Raw genomic sequence first — 13779 nt, forward strand, 5'->3', positions numbered from 1 at the left:
GGTCGGTCCTGCTGGTGGGATAGGATGCATCCAGGGTGACAGGTGTCTGGGTCATTGTCAGATATGATTTGGTGAGAATAGTGATGTCATACTGTTACTGGACTAGTATGTGGGACTGCTCTCAATTTTGCAGAAGGAATGATCCCTTCATTCCCAATATGGACATGGTCAAGATCAGACATGGACAGGTGTAAAAACTCCCACCACCATCCATCCAGAAATGCTTTGTCAAAACAGGTTTACATTTTTCTACCTTGAGGCAGAGGTGAACATCTAATTTTCTCATCCCCTCCACCTACCCCCAAACAAACAGGAACATCCGGTAGAATGAAATAATTAGCCTTGAAAACATCTGAAAATAGAACTAATTTATTGAATTTCCCTCCCCAAACAATCCTGGTTTGCTGCAAGTTTCCATGTAAAGAAAAATATACAGATTTGAGAGAGATATTCCCTGCCAAGCCAAGAAAAAAAATCAAGACATTTGTTTATAGGCAACATTATATCTGCACAAATCTGACAGGAAACTAAAACAATAAAATAGGAGAAACACTCCATCATCCATAACTTAACATAAATAAGCACAAAAACCAAAAAAAAAACAGGAGAGATTACTGGTTATTCTGCAACAGCTGGTATAGGTGTATACACAGGTGAAGGAAACAATCTCTTGCACAGCTGGGAGAATGAAGCTGTTCAGTAACCTCTTTGGAGCAAATGTTATTAAGTGCCGTTAGAACTAACCAGAAATGCAGAGTCAGCTTTAACCATGATTTGTTTCTAGAAACTGCCCATCCCTTGGCAATCAGCACCTGGGAACGATGGCGGACCAGTGTTGTTCCTGAGCATGGAACCTTGAAATTGTATGATCAGAGAGAATGTCCTAATTCAACAGGCAGGCTTGCACACACCTGCCAGATCAGGAGCTCTCAGCATACAATTTGGTGCATTCAGAACCTTGATTGTTTCATTTTTGAGTGAGTGGGAACACATCTAAGAGTTAGAAATCTGCTCTGGGTGCAGGGAAAATAAATGTTAGCAGTGTTTAGGAACACAGGCCAGTAGGCAGGCAAACCGAACACAGCAACATGGTTGTTGGTTTGTCTCCATCTCCCCAGGTACTGGACCTGCTCACTCTTTAGAAATTTGAGCTTTGTGCAACCTGTTTGTTGGAACCCCCCCCCCCCTGAGGATTTGCCTGCCCAACTACTTTTCCACTAGAAACAGTCAACGTAATGCAAACTTTGCTGTCCCAAAATGAACTCACCCACCTTCATGGAAAGCCCGACACTGAACAGTCACAAACTATAGGAAGTCTTATACAAAACTTAGCAACTCCCACTTTAGCTTCATTTAAGTTTATTAAAGTTCATGAGTTTTGCGACTTGTCTTACTAACAAATGCTTTTAAGGGGCAGCTAGATAAACACACAAGGGAGAAAGGAATTGAAGGATATGATAGGATGAGATGAAAGGGGAATGGAAGGACATTGGTGCATAAACACTGGCATGGACCAGTTTCAATGCTGTTACATTCCATGTAATCCCATAAATTGCAGCAGGGATTTTAACTTGTGCTCCACTCAGTCTTATACCAGCCTGCTAGCAGTGAAGGCTGTGCAATGCATCAGGCAGGAAGAGGATGTGGGAAAGCAGAACTCCAACTTGGGATTGCATTGCCAATTCCTGCTTGACATGGTCCAGCTCAGTTTCCTCTCCCAGACAGTCAAAACCAGTTTCCCCTGTCGGAGCTGATCTAAATAAATAAGTCACTTCAAGTTAATTGAGGGTTCCTGTGAATCGTAAAATTGCCTTCGGGCAAGGGAAAAAAATGCAGTTTGTGTAAAATTTAAAATAGCAGCAGCAGAGGGAGCCCAAGTCCGATTAAAAAGGTCCCTGCAATGAACTGTTCAGGTGAAGCTGCTTTCTTTAAACTGCAGCGCTACAGACAGCTCAGGATTATCAGAAACCATCCCATCCCATCCCTGACAATCACATTCTGACCACCAGGATCAGAATCAGGGGCTGAAGGACTGAGCACTTGGTGCAATGCGTCTTAGTCAATAACTAAGAGATCACTTGAAATTAGCTTCACAATTAAAATTGCAAATTTACACTCAAGAAAGATGTTTCCCTGTAGATAAATTGATAATGGTTATGACTTCAAATCTATTCACTTAAGTTATCTTTATACACAGACACTAATGAAGGGAAGGTTATGCATCTTGGAAATGCTACACACTTAACATGGAGTAAGCTAACACAAGACAATGGAAAACTGCAGCGACTCCTGACCCAAGACTAGTCGTCATTTCTTGAAATCACTGGAAACTGATAAGTGGTGAATCAGCTGGAGGATGATGATATTTGTTAACTTCTGCCTGTCACAAGTCTCCTTTCTTGCTAGTTACCTGTTAGTCTTGGCAAAGTGGGAGGAGGAGCTGAATCTTGACATCCAGAACCTCAGATACCTGAAAATGGCAGAGTGTCTCGGATGATTATTGCATCACAACCGAACATGCCATGCAGAAGTGGCAGGGCCAGTGAGACTAAAATAATGGCTCGTAGTCAATACTGGAGCGTAGGTGCATCAACAGCCAGTGTACATGGAGTTGTAGCCTCTATCTGGAGTACGAATAACATGAGCTGCAGCCAAAAGCCAGTTCTTAAAAATCTCCACACTAACCGCTGTCAATCAGAATGGTCACAGAATGCAGGGTTCATTCAACATCAGCACTAGAACCAAGTCATCTTCAGAGGTGTGGGATGGGAGGATTCAAGTCAGCCATGCATCCAAAACCAGAGAACATCCCACCAAATCCTTGCACAAGTGCACACATCCTGCTGGACAGCATCCTTTCATTATAAGTGAGCCTCTCCTCCATCTTGCCTCATCTCCATTCCCAATCAAGAAACTGTGGAGATTACCAACAGGAAACACTCCATTTTGGAAACCAAGCTTTTTTTTCTGCATTCTCTAGATCACTATCATGTTACAGCCCTGAGCTAGTTAGTTTGATATCACACAGTTTATGATCAAAAGTATAAAAGGTTTTCACTCTGCAAAGCAACAATTCCTCCCTGCATTATTTGAATAATAACCGCAGATTGAACTGCATTCAGATTGCCTGGTTCTGTGATGAACCCAGAAGCTGTCTGAACACCTACTTTCGTTCGTAGAGTGCCTCTTCCATTAGAGATGTTAATCCATTTATTTTGCCCTCTATTAAAACAGCAGTGCTTTTCGACTTGAATGGGGTTAGTATTCTGACAGATCAGACTCCAATTGCCAGGATATAAAATCAGGAAGGAAAAATGCAACTGCCAAGCATTCTTGCTATTGAGTTTCCTTTGCAAGTTTCTAAAATCTGCACTAACCAAGTGAAGAAACTCTGATTGCTGCATTAGGGCTAATCTAGTCTAGAAATCCATCCACGGCACCTCCCCCCCCACAACTCTAAACCCAATATAGCACATTTCAAAGACACATCGTGACACAAATCCTTATCTTAAATATTGAATGGGGCAGGGAATCTGAGGGCTGCTTCACACTTGTAGATCCCCATGTGGTGACAACCCGGTCACAGCAGAGGCACGGGTCCCTGCATACACAAAAATAAAGGAAAGCTGACAAAGCCAGGATTTACAGGCACACACCACACAGTGGCCTGACAGCAGATTACCTGACACACCTAGAATCCATAAAAAGGAGAGCTGCACTCACGGTTAATAACGTCAACACATTTGGTACACAAATGGGGATCTTGAGACAGCCACTACCTCCCCAATAAATCACAGCACACTGAGTAAAGGAGAGAGGGGAACAGTACAGTCTCCCGCAACACAAAGATCTCCAGATTTCAGCCGTAACTAACTGGGAAAAGCGAAGGACAGCCCATAATGCTCCTTGACATCACCAATTTATAGTGTCATTGAGAAAAGCCTAGGGACAGGCTCTCTTCCCCCACTCACCCCCAGCTAATGCCTCTTCCTTCCCCTTTCCACACAACCCCCTCACCACAGAAAATACCTGGTGTTGGGAAGAATGCCAAAGGAGGAAGGCGACAACAAATAAATTCATCATTCTTAATACATCACACATTGAAATTCCAGCGACCACATGGTCTTCTGTTCACAGTATTCCTGTCTTGTTCTTTGATAAGTTAAATAACCTGTACCTTAGCAGCACCATGCATCAGCAAGCATCCAGCAGCTTTAGGTCTCAAGTCCCAATGGTCAGTTATCCTGTCTCAGACAGGATGAACTGAGGGGTCATGGAAGGGGGGCCTAGCTGACGGGGCAAATATGGCAACAATCACCTGGGCCCCCACCTCAATTCGAGTTCTGAAACAGTCTCCTAACTAAGCGAAAGGAGTTAAACAGGTATTTCTGCTCAGCTGCCCCTCAGTGTGTGTGGAGTGCAAGGCAATGAACAAAAATTTAAAACACTCCTTAGTCCCCAAATGAACAGACTGTATAACAGAAATAAAACTAAACTTGCAAGGCTTGACTTCTGCACTTAATAAATAGAGCCATCGGGGCAAGGACTCCAAGTAGATCGCCTCTTCAAACCCTGCTAGAGATTTAGCACTTGGCAAAAATGAATCCCTGCGGAGCAAGGTCATACTCAGGATGGCAGGCCCAAGACTCTCATAGCAGCACAGTGCCTCTGAAAGGAAATACTCTTCGCACAACTGTACTTTATCCAAGCCACCTCTATCAGTAACTTTTACCATCTAGATTTCAAAATGTATGCAGCCGATTTATTTAGAAGTTAGAACTTTTAAATAAAAAATTGCCTGTGAACAAACGCCCTTAGTTCACACATCAAGTCCTTAGATTTAAAAAAAAAAGGGAAATATTCAAGTAACAACTGAACACATAGCTTCTGGTTTATGTATGTAAACTGTGGAGGAGTGGGAATTATTTTTAATCCTCATTTGTTTTGCTGAGTAGTTTGTTACCCACAGCCAGGGTGTCTCGATTAGAGAGAGAGAGAGAGAGAAAATTTCCTTTCAGTTGCTACATCCAGAGCTCTTTCACCCCTCCCTCTAAGCAGGCACATAAGCGCACGCACCTATTCTTCCCAAGGGACACAACAGGAGTGCAAAGACACTTATTGATTCTCAAGCTGTGGTCAAAAGCAAACTACCAACTCAATACATAAAGCTCTGTCACCGACCCTCCTGGGATACTGTTCCATCCTAACTGACCTGCAGCTGTCAGATTTGCGAGATATTTTCAAATACAAGAAGGTGCGAATTGTCAGTTGTCTATTTGTAAAAGTCAGCGGCAGCTTTCTGGAGGCGCTGCCTCTCGCTGAGTTCCTTTCTTTAGTTCAGTTCAAAGCCAGACACCAGGGCTGGCCGTGGATTTCACTTCTTCTTATTGTTCTTCTTCTTGTCTGATTTTCCTTGCTGAGAGATTAGGGCCCGAGGCATAACCAGCACACTGCCATCGTTTGTGTACTGGAGGGAGTACTGGCTTGGGCAGTAAGGCCTTCCCTCCTCGTCCCTCAGGCGGTCAAAGACCTGCTGGTAAAGCTCCTGCAGTTTCTGCTTCATCTGGCGCAAGGACTTGACAAACTCCACTTTCTCCTTTAGCAGCCTGGCCTTCTGCTTCTTCAGGTGATCCACATCATGATCCAGGTTCAGAATGGTGTCTAGCTTCCTCTTACGGCAGTTCTGAGCTGCTAGTTTGTTTTTCCCACGGCGCCTAATGTCACGGATGAGGGTCAGCTGGGCCTCAGTGAGCTGATACTTGGACAGGAGCTCGTTAAACTCGTCGACTGGTGAGTTGATGATCTTGTCATTGGAGAATGGGATCTTCAGTGCCCTGGCCCTGCGCTCATCCCGGCCCAGATGTATATCCATGCGACTGGAATGGGTTTCCTTTATTACTGCTTTCTTTCCAGGGCTGGGGTGATATTGTTCACTGGAGACAGAAGCCCCAGGGGGCAGGTTGTAAGTATGGTTGTGGTTGACTTGATCCAAGTAAGGCAGCGAGTGGAAATAGCTGGGATTCTGGTAACTCATTCGGCAGAACTTGCTGTATTCTGGCTGATAGCCTCCCACTGCACCCTCCCTCTCGGGCTCTTCGGAGTCCGCAGCTTCCGAATCAGTGCTATATCCGACTGCCCCTTCCTGGTAGAACGAGGAGGAGGAAGAGGATGAGGATTCAGAGCTGCTCGGAGAAGCAGGGCTGTGGCTTGAATCAAGAGAGAGGCCAGAATCAGAGTCCAGCTCCTCCTCAATCTGCGAGGCCACCATCGGACCAAAACCTTCTTCCATGGCCAGGTCCATCAAGCTGATCTCATCAAACATTGCCTCATCCAGTAGGCTAGATAGAGGGTCAGGCAAGCTGGAGCCAGAAGTCTCATTGCTGGTTCCATTAATCTGAGGAGGGAAAAACATCCCTGTGAAGTTGGTGGAACCAAAGGTGGCATCAAAGTTGGTGGAATTGGTGGATGCCAGTCGCTGGAGTCTGGGACTGCTTTCCACAGAAGGGTTCTCCAAATTTGGATTAAAGAATGATGGGAAGTCCTGGCCACATGGAGGCAGAGTGGCATCGTGGAGACTTACATCTTGATTGATTGCTGTGGCTGGAGTTTGGTTGTAGTTTGTGGGCACGTCAGCGCTGCCATTCCCAGAGTCATTATTGTATGATGATGTTACACTGTTGGTCACTTCCATATCCTGCAAATGAGGATCAAAATATGATTAAAAAAGTTGGCCACACATATTTCTAGGGCATACACTGCTGAGGAGCACAACCTCGGGAACCTGTTATCATGCCTCTATCATCCATGCTCAATAGCTGGTGCGCAACTGCAAAATAGTTGATATAAGCCAGAGAACAAATGAAGAATGAACTCGGACACTTGTTCTTTCAGTTAAAACCAAAATACTGTGGATGCTAGAAATCGGAAATAAAAACAGAAAATGCTGGAAAATCTCAGCAAGTCTGGCAAGTGGAGCGAGAAACAGAGTTAACGTTTCAAGTCCATGTGACTCTTGTTCAGAGCTAAAGATAAGTAGAAATGTGATGGATTTTATACTGTTTAAGAGGAGGTGGAGCAAAATAGAAGGTCAGGGATAGGTGGGAACTAAGGGGAAATTTGACAAAGATGTTATGGACACAGGACAAAGGGAGTGTTAAAGACTAAAGAAGGTGCTGATAGTAGCATAAAGGTAAGACAGCATAACATATCAATAGCAGAACAAGGGTCAGCGCTCTGTGAAAGCACAACATAAAAACAAGTGATATGTGACCCTGTTTGGAGGATGGAAGTGGGTTGGGGAAAAAGGATAAGTTAAAAAATGAATAAAAATAAAAAAAATAATTGGATTAAAAAGGGGGGGGTAAAGATGGAGGAGGTAGTTCATGGTCTGAAGCTGTTGAACTCAATGTTAAGTCCTGAAGGCTGTAAAGCACTTAATTGGAAGATGAGGTGCTGTTCCTCCAGCTTGCATTGGGCTTCACTGGAACATTGCAGCAGGCCAAGGATGAACATGCGGGCATCAGAGCAGGATGGTGTGATGAAATGGCAAGCAACAGAAAAGTCTGGGTCATGCTTGCGGACAGACCGATGGTGTTCCGCAAAGCGGTCACCCAGTCTGCATTTAGTCTCCCCAAAGTAGAGACCGCATTGGGAGCAGTGAATAAAGTGGACCAAATTGAAGGAGGTGCAAGTAAAGTGCTGCTTCACCTGAAAGGAGTGTTTGGGATCTTGGATGGTGAAGAGGGAGAAGGTAAAGATGCAAGTGTTGCACCTTCTGTAATTGCATGGCGACATGCCCTGGGAAGGGGGTGAGGAGTTGGGGGTGATGGAGTAGTAGACCGGGGTCAGAGGGAATGGTTCCTACAGAATGCTGACTGGGGGTGGGGGGGGGGGGGGTGAGGGGAAGATGTATTTGACATCATGCTGGAGTTGGGGGAAATAGCGGAGGATGATCCTTTGAATGTGGAGGCTGGTGGGGTGAAGAATGAGGACAAGGGGGTCCCTATTATGGTTTTGGGAGGGAGGGGAAGAGATGCAAGAGATGAGGTGCTGTTCCTCCAGTTTGCATTAGGCTTCACTGGAACTTTTTGCTTCACTGAGGGTTCCCCTCCACTGTGGTTGACGGGGCCCTCAACCATGTCCGGCCCATCTCATGTTCCGATTAGGCACTTTACAGCCTTCCAGACTTAACACTGAGTCCAACAACTTGAGGCCATGAACTCTTTCGTCCATCTTTACTCCCTTTTTTAATCTACTTTTTAATGTTTTTTAAATCCTTTTTTCCCCAACCCACCCCCACCCACAGGGCCACCTGTCACTGGTTTCTATGTTGTGCTTTCACAGATCGCTGACCCTTGTTCTGCTATTAACACATTCTGCTATCTTCTATCAGCACCTTCTTTAGTCTTTAACACTACCATTAACACTCCCTTTGTCCAGGACTTCTTTGTCAAATTTCTCCTTAGCTCCCACCTATCCCTGACCTCCTATTTTGCTCCACCTGCTCCAGCCTCTTCAAACAGTATAAAATCCATCATATTTCTACTTCTCTTTAGCTCTGAAGAATCATACTGACTTGAAACGTTAACTCTGTTTCTCTCTCCATAGATGCTGCCAGACGTGCTGAGTTTTCTGTTTTTCAGCATTTTCTGTTTTTCAGTTTCCAATCACAGAATCTTAACGGCACAGAACGAGGCCATTCAGCCCATCGTGTCTGCATTGTGTGTCAATCCTTGTGGAAGAAGCATTCAACTTTAGCCCAGCACCTCCTCCTAATGAACAGGTCCTATCAAACTATACTGCATTGCATCCAACAGGAAAACCCAATGCAAGTTTAACTAGCCTCTCCACTCCTGAAGGCATTGACTCATGTTTTAGCATGGTTCCACAGGTACTTGGGTGCCCTCCGTTACCTTGCCAAATGACCATCCCTTCTGTACAAGTCTAGACAGAGTGTGTTGACAGGCTATTTGATTATAACCTTTAAATCCAACCTGCCCTCATGTGACACAGACTATATCTAGATATTTCTCAGAAACAGAAACTCCCTAGTCCAAGGAGCACAGAGTGCAGTATAGCACTCATATTGCGTCAGCCAGCTTAGTACAAACATTCCTGGCTGTGCCTCACTTGGTAGCCCATTTTATCCAAAAGGCTATGGGCAGTTCATTGCATACACTGCCTTAGGTAAACAGGCAATCTGGTGAGGGTTGAATTGTACCTCAGGTTTTTTGCATCAGACAGGAATGTTAATTAGGAAAACCCACCAAAGTACCTGCACACATCGACACAGAGCAAAACAAACCATGCACACAGTTCAGAACATGCTCACCTGTAGCTCCATGAGGGACAAGAGGTCCTGCCACTGTTGTTCTAAGTCTAAAGGAGTCTCTGGCCTCAAGAGAGGTGGAAGAAGGGTCATCTGTGAGCCTGCAGTCAGGCTGTCGCTGGTGCTGGGCAGAGCATTGTCTAAAGCCTCATTCAGCACTGAGGATACTGCTGCTGGAAACTGATAACAGAAGACATGAAATTCAGTCTTGTGCCGTGCCCCATCAACGTATCTCAGGTTGTTCCTATACAAGCAAGTGTGCACATAGTGTGACGCTTGCCTTGATGGGGGGGATGCTGGATAGGGAGACATTAATTACATTACTCAATGATTTGCTACGTTCACCACAGCAGCAAGTGTCTGCACCTCAGGAACTGAGGTTCACAGTCACGGTCAACTTAGCATCATGTTGAATTGCAGAAACAACCACCTTTAGCCTTGTGACTAGTGTATAGTGTGAGGATTAAAGCTATGTTTTGCAAGGGATCATTCCCTCCGTGACACCCTGGTCCACTCCTCCGTCACCCCCTACTCCTCAACCCCCTCCCACAGCACCTTCCCATGCAACCGCAGAAGGTGCAACACCTGCCCCTTCAACTCCCCTCTCCTCACCGTCCAAGGGTCCAAACACTCCTTTCAAGTGAAGCAGCATTTCACTTGCACTTCCCTCAACTTAATCTACTGCATTCGTTGCTCCCAAAGTGGTTTCCTCTACATTGGAGAGACCAAACGCAGACTGGGTGATAGCTTTGCAGAACACTTTCGGTCTGTCTGCAAGCATTACCCAGACCTCCCTGTCGCTTGCCATTTCAACACTCCACCCTGCTCTCATGCCCACATGTCTGTCCTTGGCTTGCTGCATTGTTCCAGTGAAGCTCAACACAAACTGGAGGAACAGCACCTCATCTTCCGACTAGGCACTTTACAGCCTTCCAGACTGAATATTGAGTTCAACAATTTTAGATCATGAACTCTCTCCTCCATCCCCGCCCCCTTTCCGTTTTTCCCCCTCCTTTTTGTTTTTTCCAATAATTTATATAGATTTTTCTTTTCCCACCTATTTCCATTATTTTTAAATGTATTTCCATCCATTGTTTTCTCTCTACCTTTTAGCCTTTTTAGTATTCCTTCACCCCACCCCACCCCACCCCCACTAGAGCTATCTGTACCTTGTTTGTCCTGCTTTCTACCCTTAATTGGCACATTCCTTTAGATAATATCACCACCTTCAACACCTCTTTGTCCTTTTGTCTGTGACATCTTTTGGTTATCTCCACCTATCACTGGCTTCTTGTCCCAACAACCCTCCCCCCCTAAACCAGCTTATATTTCACCCCTTTCCTATTTTTTACTTAGTTCCGTTGAAGGGTCATGAGGACTCGAAACGTCAACTGTGCTCTTCTCCACCGATGCTGCCAGACCTGCTGAGTTTTTCCAGGTATTTATGTTTCTGTTTTTGCTATGTTTTGCTTGATACAATTTACAATGATTACTCCCTCAGTGAAAGGGAGATATAGCGTCACAGTGCCAAATTAGATGAAGCACATCAATACACCCACTAAAATTCGTGAACACACACACACACACAAACAAACAATGAAGTGTGTTATATACATCCTGACAGGAATACAAGACTAACCTGCAGAATCCAAATAGTTGGAAGCCACTTGCTAGCAATGAATAAGGATGACCCCCAGCTACTCCAATCTTTAGTCCCCTCATATCATTTTATCATCTAGGGGTTTTTGCCTCAATTATCCTAACTGGAAATTGGTTTTGTGTGTTCATCACACTGGCAAACGTCCTGGTGCCAGGCCTTATACCCTCCCCCATCCCTTCCATACTGACCAGTGACTCTGATCCCACCGTCCACACCCATCTCTCCCAACCCCGGAATTCACCCTCAATGACTACCATGGTTTAGCTCAAAGCAGCATTCTAAATTTGCCTTTCTCATACTGTTTGTAGGTACCAGATAACCCATCCACCTCCTAACGCCAATGAACAGCTCAAGTTTCCTTCAAATTTTCCTTATTAATCAACCTTCTGATACCTAGCTCCAGTTTCTGGCTCTTGCCTCCAAGCTCTAATCTCTGGTCTCAATCACAGACCGCTCCTTCCAAAAACCATATACATCCTACACGAGGATATCTAGACCCAGAGATGGCAGCTTTATAGTTACTGCCAGGAATCCACAATAAAAATTCACATCGAACCTGGGTGGAGTGTTTACGGCATAATGGTTTTTGGTTCTAGGTTAAATCCAGACATGGCGTTGTCACGATTCACTGACTCGCTTACCTCAGAATCCTCCCCAAAAGAAAATGTTTCATCCAGAAGCCTCAAGCACTCCTCGAAGGAAGGTGCCGTCTGCTCAGCCAACTCCGGCACCTGACAAAATAACACCAGATCTGATTAGCTTCAGCCAACAGAAATGTCAGAACTGCCTTTCAATAAGAAACATGCGTGCACACAAACCGCAAGTAAAGTGTGTCTGGGAGACAATTATAAAACCACACAGCAGCCAAACTATCGACTTCAAGGCTAAGCTTAAAGATCTAATTTTAAGGCAAAAAGCTATATAAACAAGGGAATGTCTACGTCAATATGGACTGCTAGAAAACTTTCCTTAAAGATCCACATAATTATTGGCAAAAAACAAGAGGTATATACCTGTGTTTCTGTATTAGTGACACTGTATTAGCGTAAACAGTGTAGGTAGGAACAGGAAGTTGCAATGCACATTGATAAATGAACTGAGTAGGCAAAACTATGGCAGATGAAAAGTTTGATGCCGACAAGTGCGACTATGTTGAAGGGGTAAGAAATGGGTGAAAGAAGATTTGCGTGGACCATAAATGTTAGCATGTACTGAGGGGGGGGTAAATGGCCATTTCCGTGCTGTAAATGTTACATAAGCGTGAGATCATCCACAAAGGACTGAAGATAGATAAATTGGAGAATTTTATAATGATGAGCAGCTAGGAACTGTAGAGGAAACTGCTTTAAAAAAAAATGCATTCATCCTTTTGTAATGTGTTTTTTTCTAAATGTTTATGCTGGATCTAACATTTGGGAATAGTGCAAACTCAAAGTCTCAAACAAAAAGTTTTAATCAATCTCATTTTATTTGAGGGGTTGAATGGCCTCCTCTTCCTATGTTCCTTGCTGTGTGCAAAATGGCTGCCACATTTGCATTTCAATGTGATTCACCACAAGTTTGCCAGAGGTGGAAGAAAGTTATATAAATGCTACATTTTTTGTACATTAGGAAAATAGTCAACAGGAGCATTAAGCAACCAATGATAAATGCCAGAATATACCCACAGGCACAACGAGTTTTGTGCATTTATGCAACCTTTAAAAAGCACCGTTGCTAATCATTTTAGCATATTGTATTTATTAACACACAAGAACATGTTACCATGAAAAGGTGCTTATATACTACGTAAGTGGGGGATATGGTGGCATAGTGGTAATGTCACTGGACTAGTAATCTAGAGGCCCAGGCTAATTCTCCAGAGACATGGTTTCAAACCCCACCACGGCAGCTGATGGAATTTAAATTCAATTTTTAAAAATCTGGAATTAAAAGCCAGTCTTAGTAACGGTGACCACGAGAACTATGTTGGTTTTTAGGGGAAAGAAATCTGCTGTCTTTACCTGGTCTGGCCTACGTGTGACTCCAGATCTACAACAATGTGACTGCATTTCAAATGCCCTCTGAAATGGCCTAGTAAGCCACACAGTTCAAGGGCAATTAGGGATAGGCAACAAATGCAGGCCATGCCAGCGACACCCACATCCAAAGGATTTTTAAAAAAAGCTACATTCCTATTATATCAGAGAAGAGTCCAGCTCATTATAAGTGGTGTCTTTCTGTAACACAAATACTAAGGAAGATATTGCATACCTTTGGTTGACAAAAAACTGTCAATCTCAGATTAAAATTAACCCATCAACTGTCATTTGCAGAAGAGAATTCCAAACTTTTATCATTCTTTGATTGCAAGTGTTTCCGAATTTCACTTCTGAAAGGTCTGGGTCTAACATTTAGGCTATGTTCCCTAGTCCTAAACTTGCCAACCCTCTCCATCTGCCCCATCTGTTCCCGCTTATCAAATCACCCTTAATCTCCTAAACTCTAGGGAATACAATTCCAATTTGTGTAATCTCTTCTACAATAAAATCTTTCAGCTGTTAAAAAAAGTACCTTGGAAACTGTCCGCTTTTCACCAGCTTGTTTGCCAACAATTTTTTTGTTTGAAGTTGTAGAAAAAAGTCAAGTTTCTTTCTAAATTAAGGTGAACAAGTAGTCTACTGGTTAACAAAGGAATATTTGCATTGATAAAAACAGGTCTTGAGAAATATTTCTTTTTTAAAATTTCTTCACAGTTTTCACCAATTTAATCTTTGGAACCCTGGTATCATTCTGGTAAAACTGCATTGTA

The 13779-nt window shown here is 43.9% G+C and overlaps 1 protein-coding gene across 4 annotated transcripts in view; it reads right to left on the reverse strand.

The window, feature by feature from the left end:
* Positions 1-353: 353 nt before the first annotated feature.
* The window catches only part of nfe2l1b (nfe2 like bZIP transcription factor 1b), a 39089-nt gene continuing 25663 nt past the window's right edge, over positions 354-13779 (reverse strand). For 2 of the 4 annotated variants that reach the window (XM_078529451.1, XM_078529449.1), the window contains 3 exons: positions 11630-11719; positions 9332-9508; positions 354-6694 (listed from right to left, as the gene is read on the reverse strand). In XM_078529451.1, coding sequence (XP_078385577.1) covers positions 5375-6694; positions 9332-9508; positions 11630-11719 — 1587 coding nt within the window. In that variant the 3' untranslated portion in view covers positions 354-5374. The remainder of the gene's footprint in view (positions 6695-9331; positions 9509-11629; positions 11720-13779) is intronic. The other 2 variants (XM_078529452.1, XM_078529450.1) reach the window with 1 other exon arrangement.

The sequence above is a fragment of the Cetorhinus maximus genome, chromosome 25 (genome assembly GCF_964194155.1).
Source record: "Cetorhinus maximus chromosome 25, sCetMax3.hap1.1, whole genome shotgun sequence".
Classification (NCBI taxonomy): domain Eukaryota; kingdom Metazoa; phylum Chordata; class Chondrichthyes; order Lamniformes; family Cetorhinidae; genus Cetorhinus; species Cetorhinus maximus.